Genomic DNA, 11,506 nt, shown 5'->3' with positions numbered 1-11,506 from the left:
AACGCATTTTACATACTAAATGTTTAAAACTTATAAAATACTACAACGTACGAGATCCGACGAAATCTCATAGCATTAGAAATAAAAAAATTATTATTATAAACAGATGAAATTATGCATTACATGTTAAATAAATTAAATTACAGTATTACGAATACATATACATATTTAATATATAAAAAAATAATAATATATTGTGAGTGTTGCTGTTGTTGTTTCTTGTTGTAGGTGTTGTTGGTTATTGTTTTTTTTTGTGTTGTGTATGTTGTTGTCGTGTGTATAAAACAAATTGCCTGATTCTGAAGAAAATGTTGTAACAGGAAACGTGCACCGCAAAAGTAAATTCATTTTCATTTTGCGCGCACACCGAAAACTGTTTGCCCTTTCCAAAATATATATTCACACTCTTCTTTCCAACAATGACGGGATTTCACATTTCTATTACTTTCAACTGTTAAACAAACACAAATTGCACAAAACTTAAAAGTTAATTGATTTTGGAAAGAGCATGTAAAAAACGCATAGCAGGTGGGTTAAATATGCATAAATATATTACAAACTGAAGCTTCTCTTTGTTTTTTGCATATTGCAGCAGATTTCGATTGTTTTTTTTTTTTTTTTTTTTTTTTTGTCTTTTTGTGGAGCATTTTTTAATGACCATCTTGCATTTTTTGTATAAATAACAAATGTAAAAAGTTTGTTTTCTTTTTTGCCGATTGCACTTTTGTAGCTGCACGTTTGTGTGTGTGTTTGTATGTGTGTGTGTGTATTTGAAGTTGTATTTAAGGTATGCTGTCGTAAATGTTAAGTTTTTAAGTAATATAAACAACACAAAAGGCTATAGAACTATACGAGATGGTTTACAAAAAGAACCACACACAAAAAAAAAACTAAACAAAAAAATGATTATGATTATGATAAAGTAGCAACAGACAACTAACTGATCACATCGAGTAAACGTACCATACGTATTTTGTAAATTGTACTTAAAAACTATTTCAAAATCATTTAGACTCCGTAATATAACAACAAATAATTTGGTGGTCGGATTGGATTATCAAAATCTGCAAATATCGGCTGACCGATCGACCGAATTTCAAAAAAAAGTAAACCTATATTTATATAGATATAGATATATATATGTTTTGTATATATACATAAATAAATATATACATGCATATATATATTTATTTACTATGAACACGACAAAGAGTTTTTCATCTTTTTGTTTTTGTTTCCAGTTAAAGTTTTTAGTATTTAGTTTTCTTTCTTTTTTGTTATCAGATCCGTTTTTCTTTTCAATCGGCAGCTGTAAAGGACGCGCAGCGTGCAAAGCTTAACCGATTTGAATGGGGAATAATTAATGTTACTTTTTTAAGATACGATTAGTTGCTTATTATGTGGACTGTGCCACTTAATTTACATTAGCAGTTGGCCTGACGTTATCACTTATCAAGCGAAATGCATTTGTTAATTGTTACCAACAAAAAAGGAAAAATTGAAAAAAAATCGGAAAAAACGGAAAACACGTACACATATACATTATGGAGATATATAGATAGAAACACACAGATATAGTATATGTGTGTGTGTTATAAACAACATCAACATGATCACCAAATTACTTGTTACTGTTTCGTTTTTTAACGGTATTTTGTTTTTTTTTTATCGCACGGGTCGATGGGACAGTTGAACTGTTCGCCATATCAAAACCCCGTGCTTGGCCACTGCCATCACACAAAGAATTGTTGCATTATACGATTAAGAGAGATACGACACATTATACATTATATAGAGGGACACAGTGTTGGGGGTTGTGTTTTTTTGGGGGTGGGGGGAAGATAGCGGGAATCAGTTGCATCGCAGATGATGAATCCTACATATGAGAGAATATAATTAGCTGAGCCTGAGGTTTATGGCCATGGACTTGAAGCACAGGGAGATTTTGTTTTGCAGTTTTGCCTGCATGCACATGCATCAATCAATCAATCAATTAATCAATCGCCTATTGCGATGTGCTAAAATTGGAAGGCGATGTGGACGCTGGCGGTGTTTCGGTTTCGCTGCTACCCAGCGATGCATCCACCGTGTCATGGCCGCTATGATGGTGATGATCGCGCACTCTTGTCATTGGTATGGGCGCACTACTTGGCATTGCCATCGCTGCCGCTTGCAACGATGTCACTGCTGGCGGCGGCATTAGCTCCGTGGATTCCTGTGCTGCCAGCCGCTCCTGTTCCTGTTCCAGCTCCAGCTCCTCCTGCATCTGTGTGAGAATATGCTGTTTATTCTGCACCCAATACAAGACGGGTGTGCGCAGCACTGTGGTCAGTGTATCGTTGTGCTCCTCCAGCGAATTGCTCGCATAATGCTCGACGAGTTTCTTCAGCGATGAATAGATATTGTATGGCGCCGCAAAGCCAAAGCCCGTCTCCGTCTCATAGATGATGCAGTGATGAATGCCCGCCTTGCAGACTATCGAGAGCGCATAGTGTCCGGCATCGCGTGCTCGTATCAGGAATGTGCCAGTCGGTGCGTCCTTCAGCAGCTCCTCGGCATCGCGACGCTTGGCATCCTTGAGGAACCAGAGCGCCTCGTTGCGATGCGGCTGATTGGAGGCCTTCTCAAAGTATTGCTTCCACTGATCGAAGCCCATCTCTAGTATAACATTCAGATCGTCTTCCGTTAGACCAAAGCCTTTCAGGCGCCTGCAAAGACGAGCAAGTGCGAAATGATATTTTTAGTCAAAAGATATTATTGCAATCAAGCAAACAACCAAAGTGTTACTGCTACTGCGATAGCTACGTGCTCTTTGTCGTCGTGCTGTCTACAAATAAAAATATATAACAAAAAAAATAACAACAACTCGATTCCAGACTAAGCGGCTAGGCGACTCTAGACTAATAGGTAATTTCATCATCCCGCTGACGAAGGGAACCGAGGTGCTTAAGGTGGTGTGAGTTTTGACTCAACCTCCCCAATTTTTGCCATTTGTTCACAAAAAAATTAAATAAATGCATATATATATGTATATATACACAATGAATATCTTTCTATATGCATACTCTTATAAAAAAAAAAAATACTCTTATCAGCCTTTGTGATGTCATCACAGTCTTGCTGGCGATTTTGGATCAAGACAAGCGACTTTTTTTTTGCAAAACTCAACCACCAATGGAATAGATAAAGCAATGCGCCATTGCTCAATCGACACCCCACATATGTCTTTATTCTCTATGAATATGTGCGCCAATAAAAGGGAAGGCATTATAATACTTTTCTACATCTATACATATATATATATACCATATATATGTGCAATCTTATCGAACCACTCGAATCGAATGACTATAACGTTCGATTGCAGACCACAAATGATGATGCACTTTAAAAAGAGGACGTTTGATAAAAACTATAATAACTTCCTTTCAACCATAATATAATATATATGCAGTTCTCTATACACATTAATCGAATGATTATAATTGCTGTCTGAATGTGATGGCAAGAAAGCTATTTTCAGCATTATTATATGCGCTCTTATCGTTTTTGATAATAATCAAACATTTATAAGAGAATAAGTGTAGCTCAAGGCTGAATATAAGACGACAAATAAATGTGCCAAGCCTAGAGGATGTTTAGTTCACAGATAAAACTATTTAACTACTATATTTTGCTAATGTAAAACTTTATCGTCTTTGGTTTCGGGAAGCCATTGAGCTTTTTGATAAGATTCTAATACTTTCTAATGGAATTACTGGGTGAAACAACATTAGTGTTTGCTCTATTTATGGGAATATAAATAAAAAGAAAAAAAACTAAAAAGCAATTACTTATTAGGTAAAACTCTTTCAGTTCTTATAGGTATTTCTTAATGAAATTTCAATTATTACTCAATGAATTCTTATCGATCACTATTTTTTTTTATAACTTTCCTTAGAAATCAATAAGGTACAACTATATATTGTATTTAGAAGAGTTGAAATGCATTTATTTGTAAAAGCTTTTGTATGATTATTCCCAAGGGAACTTCATTAATCAATTATTTACTTTTGCTAATTGGTCGAAGTTTCTGTAAGAATTAAGTTCATAATAAAACGAAATCACAAAGCATATTTCGACAGTTTCTTGTTTTAAATAGAGGAATCAAAATTATATTTAAAAGAGTTGAAACGCAATTTATTGGATTTGATTTATTTGATTTGATTTGTTTTTAACCTTCAAAGACGTTCCCTGAGGAATTCCTCAAACCAATTCCAATTTTCGAATATTTAAGGAATGTTACTTAGCAAATAGGAATCAACTTAAATCTTTAAAAAAAAACTCTATACTGTGTTGCTAATGTATTTTTGCTAATGTAAAACTATATAGTTTTTGGTTTCAGGAAGCCATTGAGCTTTTTGATAAGATTATAATACTTTCTAATGGAATTACTGGGTGAAACAACATTAGTGTTTGCTCTATTTATGGGAATATAAATAAAAAGAAAAAAAACTAAAAAGCAATTACTTATTAGGTAAAACTCTTTCAGTTCTTATAGGTATTTCTTAATGAAATTTCAATTATTACTCAATGAATTCTTATCGATCACTATTTTTTTTTATAACTTTCCTTAGAAATCAATAAGGTACAACTATATATTGTATTTAGAAGAGTTGAAATGCATTTATTTGTAAAAGCTTTTGTATGATTATTCCCAAGGGAACTTCATTAATCAATTATTTACTTTTGCTAATTGGTCGAAGTTTCTGTAAGAATTAAGTTCATAATAAAACGAAATCACAAAGCATATTTCGACAGTTTCTTGTTTTAAATAGAGGAATCAAAATTATATTTAAAAGAGTTGAAACGCAATTTATTGGATTTGATTTATTTGATTTGATTTGTTTTTAACCTTCAAAGACGTTCCCTGAGGAATTCCTCAAACCAATTCCAATTTTCGAATATTTAAGGAATGTTACTTAGCAAATAGGAATCAACTTAAATCTTTAAAAAAAAACTCTATACTGTGTTGCTAATGTATTTTTGCTAATGTAAAACTATATAGTTTTTGGTTTCAGGAAGCCATTGAGCTTTTTGATAAGATTATAATACTTTCTAATGGAATTACTGGGTGAAACAACATTAGTGTTTGCTCTATTTATGGGAATATAAATAAAAAGAAAAAAAAACTGAAAAGCAATTACTTATTGGGTAAAACTCTTTCATGACAGTTCTTATAGGTATTTCTTAATGAAATTTCAATTATTACTCAATGAATTCTTATCGAATACTATTTTTTTTATAACTTTCCTTAGAAATCAATTAGGTACAAGTATATATTGTATTTAGAAGAGTTGAAATCCATTTATTTGTAAAAACTTTTGTATGATTATTCCCAAGGGAACTTCATTAATCAATTAGTTACTTTTACTAATTGATCAAAACTTCTGTAAGAATTAAGTTCATAATAAAACGAAACCACAAAGCATATTTCGATAGTTTCTTTAAAATAGAGAAATCAAAATTATATTTAAAAGAGTTGAAATGCATTTTATTTGATTTTGCTTTTTGATTTGTTTTAACCTTCAAAGAGGTTCCCTGAGAAATTCCTCAATCAATTCCAATTTGCAATCCTTACATTCTGAAGTCTTATCGTTTCGAATATTTAAGGAATGTTACTAAGCAAATAGAAATCAATTTAAATCTTAAAAAAACTCTATACTTAGAAGAGTTGAAATGCATTTATTTGTAAAAGCTTTTGTATGATTATTCCCAAGGGAACTTCATTAATCAATTATTTACTTTTGCTAATTGGTGAAGTTTCTGTAAGAATTAAGTTCATAATAAAACGAAATCACAAAGCATATTTCGACAGTTTCTTGTTTTAAATAGAGGAATCAAAATTATATTTAAAAGAGTTGAAACGCAATTTATTGGATTTGATTTATTTGATTTGATTTGTTTTTAACCTTCAAAGACGTTCCCTGAGGAATTCCTCAAACCAATTCCAATTTTCGAATATTTAAGGAATGTTACTTAGCAAATAGGAATCAACTTAAATCTTTAAAAAACTCTATACTGTGTTGCTAATGTATTTTTGCTAATGTAAAACTATATAGTTTTTGGTTTCAGGAAGCCATTGAGCTTTTGATAAGATTATAATACTTTCTAATGGAATTACTGGGTGAAACAACATTAGTGTTTGCTCTATTTATGGGAATATAAATAAAAAGAAAAAAAAACTGAAAAGCAATTACTTATTGGGTAAAACTCTTTCATGACAGTTCTTATAGGTATTTCTTAATGAAATTTCAATTATTACTCAATGAATTCTTATCGAATACTATTTTTTTTATAACTTTCCTTAGAAATCAATTAGGTACAAGTATATATTGTATTTAGAAGAGTTGAAATCCATTTATTTGTAAAAACTTTTGTATGATTATTCCCAAGGGAACTTCATTAATCAATTAGTTACTTTTACTAATTGATCAAAACTTCTGTAAGAATTAAGTTCATAATAAAACGAAACCACAAAGCATATTTCGATAGTTTCTTTAAAATAGAGAAATCAAAATTATATTTAAAAGAGTTGAAATGCATTTTATTTGATTTTGCTTTTTTGATTTGTTTTTAACCTTCAAAGAGGTTCCCTGAGAAATTCCTCAATCCAATTCCAATTTGCAATCCTTACATTCTGAAGTCTTATCGTTTCGAATATTTAAGGAATGTTACTAAGCAAATAGAAATCAATTTAAATCTTAAAAAAAAACTCTATACTGTGCTATAGTTTCTTAAAGAAATTCCTTGAGGAGAACTGATTAATCAATATATATTATATAAGTGTAAGTGTCGACAGCAAAACTGCATTTGATAATAGTTCTACTTAAAGATCTTTTTGGTGATACTAAAGCTTAGTTAATTCTCCACACTTAATTGTGATTGAAGCGAGAAGCGCACATGGGATTGCGATTCGCACATTTAACGACCTCTCCAATGTGTTATCTGTCGCGGCCAGCAAAACTATTGCACGATTTTAATCGCTTTCCTCGGACGACCTAGGTCTCATATACCCAAACTGCTTATGACGCAGGAATTCATAGAGTACAAGAGAGAAAAAGAGAGGGAACGGGAATGGGAGAATGTCCAAACAGAAGAATGAGAAACCACATGCCGCGAATCATGTATGCCACCATAATTGAGATGGGCTCGCTTAATCTTAATTAAAATAAAGACATTAAAAGAGCACAAAAAAAAATGAAAAAAAAAGAAACAAAAGGTTTGCGAATATAAAATAAAGAAATGTCAAGCAAAAGGAAAAAGCAACAACAAAAAGTAGAAAAAATTCTTTTTTTTTTAAATACTCGGCAAACAATAATGCCCGTCAGCCAGATAACGATAGTGCCTCCTTATCTGGAGCTCCCAACAGAGGTATACTACGCACAGTGCGGAACATGACAATAGAAACCCCCCAAAAAAACAAAAAAAACTCAACTCAACTCGACTCGCAGAGCAGCTGCGTTTAATACAATCATCGATGACAAAACCTCTTTTAAAGTACAATGTAGCAAAGTGTAAAGCAAATTTCTTGTTGCTAGGCAAAAAATAAAAAAAAAATAAAACGTCGACGTATTAAATTGCAAAGATTCCCACAAAAGATAAGCGAAATGTGTAATAAGACTGATAAATGTAAAAACGAGGTTCGGGTTTTCCTAGAGCTTTACGACACCCAGTAACTAATCATTTTGAAACAGATAAAATGGTAGATAGTGCAAAAAAAAAAATCGCCATGCAAACACATACAATAAAAGATGCGTTCCTAATATGGTTCAAGGTTCGACTAATTACCATAATCTTCATCATCATTATCGATGACGAACGCTAATAAGAAAATGTCACTAGTCTTGCGTTTATATAAATTTCAATTGATTCTCCGAGATTGTATAATAAGTGTCATTTATTTTCGAAATTCAGTTAAAGTATTTGAATTACAGTTTGAGAACCAAAATAAGGAAGAATTGTACATGCATAATTCTTATGCAATATGAAAATCGCTTGACCATAAGATTGAACGTTTATTTATAAAATTATCAACTTCAAGTTCAAGTAATTGAATTACAATTTTAGAACCGAAACCCGAAAAAAAAAATCAAAATAAGGAAGAATTTGGCCTGCATAATTCTTATGCAATACGCAAGTCGCAAGTTGGTACCCTGCCTCAATTCTATAAGCCATAAGTTGATCATCATCAATTGTCGGGCAAGTCAGAAGATTTGGTTTCACAAAAACACATTACATGACGGGCACGTAGGCCACAGTCAGCGTGTCGAATTGAAAGCCGAAGCCAGACGAGCGATTCTAAAATGCGGCAAAAGGCATTATTTCTATTATATAGTACACTATATGCATATATATTTAAGTATATACGTAAATATATATTATATATGAAGTTTTATCGGTCAAACGAAGTAGCCCCAGCAGCAGCAACAGCAGCTCATGAATGCAGCCGAACCGCGTGCAAAATGAGCCAGAACTCTGCGGGGCATTAAAATTCCTTGGCTGGCATAAAAATTGCATGAAGCAAATGAATGTTTGTCTAACTGGCTAACTGACTAAATGACTGACTGACTGAGTGATCAACTGACTGACTCTTCAGCTTGGAGTGCTGCTCGTCTGCTGACTCGACGCTAATCAGTTTTGGCACTTCAAATACTATATACAATATAGTATATGTGCAATGTAAATGACGTCAGTTCGATATGGAACTACTTAACAAAAAAAAATTATTAAATAAGAAGAGACACTCACTCAATGTGCTTGTCCTTGCGCAATTGCAATTCCTGTAGCTCTGGCTTGCTCGCATTAATCTGTCGCTCCAGCAACTGTTCCTCCTCCTTGCGCGTCTTAATGTACAAATTCAGAGTATCCATTTTATTGTGCATACCCTCGAGATGGCATTTCAGTTTCGCCAGATTATCCTGCATATGTTCGTGCTCCTCCTGCCACTTGGCGTTGTTGCAGCCACCCACATTATTGACACCACCACCCACAATACTGCCGGTGGTGCCACCAGTCGTTGAACCCGTCGTCGTTGTGCCACCGCCAATATTCACCGGCTTTATCATGAACGATTCAATCAATGCAATTTGACTGCGAAACATTTTCTCAGCATTGCAGAACACGCTCTGATGCAACTTCTTTTCGACCAGCTCTTCGCGTATCTCATTGAATGCGGTCTTCTTCTGGTCGAGCGCCTGTTCGCGTTGCAACAACAGTTGGGAACAGCGTATAAATTCATCGCTTAGCAAGCGTATATCACCCTGAGGCTGTGCTTCATCATCGTCATAGGGACAATAGATGGGATTGCTGAGCGTTATGTCCAGCGTTTTATTGTACATTTTCAGTGAGTTGACTGTGTAATAGTTGATCATTTCCACAACCGAATTGAATGGATATTTCTCCACGAAATAATAGTTGCCATTCATGTGGCATATTTTGATCAGTTTCTCGTTGCCATCCTTCATCAGGGTCAATGTGTATTCACCTTTCTGCAAGTGCAAGACAGACGGGAAAAATATATATGTAATTGTTAATCGTTATTTTTAGTTTTGTTGATTTTCATATACGCTTCAACCGCATATAGGATTGAATGGGTATTCCAAACTAAGATCCAATAGGAAAAGTATATAGTAATACCTATTTCTGACAGTATTTAAAGGAAGTATCGAATGTGTTTCAATAATTGTTGACCAATCTTAAGAAACAAAATCGAAAAGTATACTGTTCAATTTCGGTCTACAGGTTAATAAATATTTTCTGATAAATTCATTGTGATCGAATAATAAGCTTTAAAGTTATTGAAGTTAAATGCAGTATTAAAGTTATAATGCAGTATTAATTGTGATGTAAATTATACAAGTGCTGTCAATTTTAGATCTTGGCAAATAGGATTAAGGCAAATCTACAATGTTTAGCTAGGTAACTGGCAGTCGAGCATTCTTGACTGCAGCTTTCTTACTGGCATTGAATTTTGTTGTTATTGTTTTCTGGCAATAAGTAAATAGAGCTGCTGTGTGTAGTTAATTTTAATTACCTTGGCTTGCGCATCGCGCACTAAAAAACTGCCGTCCGGCTTGCCGTCCAACACATTTTTGGCCGCTTCTCGAGTGATGTTGCCCCAGTACCACGGTGCCGTGCGTAACAAATCCTTTTTGGGATCATGCACTGGTGGTGCCAGCGGGCTCATCGTTGAATAGTGCAGCGGCGAAGGAAGCACTAAAGAGAGAGATAGCAACAACAAAAATCATATACATTAGTTTTAGTGTTTGCTGCTTAACGCACACACACACACACACACATGTAACGCACATACATATGCATGTAGTAGTGTAGCGGCTTTTGCTTGTTGCCAAGCGCCCCCGAAACGCATTTCAAATACGAATACGATTGGAAGCAAAGTAGCGACAATTTTTTTCTCTTTTTTGATCATTTTGCCATACTCACTTTTGGATGTGCTTCAATTCCAAAGAAAATATTAGCTGAAGTATTTCCTTAACTCGAACCGAAATACAACAAAATATTGTTGAGGTATTTTATTTTATTTTTGTTGTTTTCTATATATTACTTATTTTCACGCTTACAATTTACCGAGCACCATCTTTCTATTCTCAATTTTGCGATTCAACTGAGAAACTCGGAGCACACACACACTTGTATCACTCTTGTATACTCGCATACAATACACCTATATAAATCATACACACACACACAGTAGCATACATATAGAGTAACTATAGTTAAAACAATTAACAGCAGCGTGCTGGAATCTCTCGGTTATTTAGGGAAGCGTACACAAATGCTGTATTTTCGTTGCAATATACTTTTGAAATTAATCACTGCAATTGTTTTGTGGTTTACTAATGTAGTAGTTAATAAGCAAATCACACAATCAGCACACCATTTATTTTTTATGTGGATGAAATCGTCCTCAACACTGCGCTAGCAACTGGCACTGAATAGCATGTTGCTGTAATTTCACGCTGCCCAACACTATCGCTGAAATTTACTTAAAAATACCATAGCTTTGCAATGCCGCAAAACAGAGTTGCATTTTGTAAGGTATTTTGAAGACTTGGTTTCCGCAATTTTTGTTAACGGTCGCATTTTCATCTAAGTAAAAAATAATAATAAATAAATATTTTAAACTTAATTAAAAAAATAAAATAGACAATCAAAGCTACTATTGTATAGGATTTTAAGCATCAAAAAAACTATTAGTTTAAGCAGATGCTGGCAATACTGTTGTACATACGAATTGCGCGACCTTGAGCATGCCAAAAATTTTATATTATTTAAGTCCACCAATAAAAATGTATAAAAAATAATATCCAATTTGTTTCAATTTTAAAAAGTATTGTTTATTTTGGAACGTACCGTTATTAACATTATAATTAAGGATTTAATGATATAGTGCCGTTCTTGTAAAGCACATTGGAAATAAGTCAATAATAATGTATAATAAATG

General features: G+C 33.4%; 1 protein-coding gene across 1 annotated transcript; it reads right to left on the bottom strand.

The window, feature by feature from the left end:
• Positions 1-602: 602 nt before the first annotated feature.
• Positions 603-10,997, bottom strand: LOC133834958 (phosphatidylinositol 3-kinase regulatory subunit gamma). The gene is made up of 4 exons (XM_062264755.1): positions 10,486-10,997; positions 10,076-10,257; positions 8,791-9,530; positions 603-2,708 (listed from the first exon to the last, which is right to left on the bottom strand). Coding segments are annotated over exons 1-4 (1,626 nt in total). The 5' UTR covers positions 10,487-10,997; the 3' UTR covers positions 603-2,005.
• Between the last annotated feature and the right edge of the window lie 509 nt (positions 10,998-11,506).

Source organism: Drosophila sulfurigaster, chromosome 2L (genome assembly GCF_023558435.1).
Source record: "Drosophila sulfurigaster albostrigata strain 15112-1811.04 chromosome 2L, ASM2355843v2, whole genome shotgun sequence".
NCBI lineage: Eukaryota > Metazoa > Arthropoda > Insecta > Diptera > Drosophilidae > Drosophila > Drosophila sulfurigaster.
Note: the sequence above shows the minus strand (reverse complement) of the source record. Positions and strands in the feature narration are given on the sequence as shown.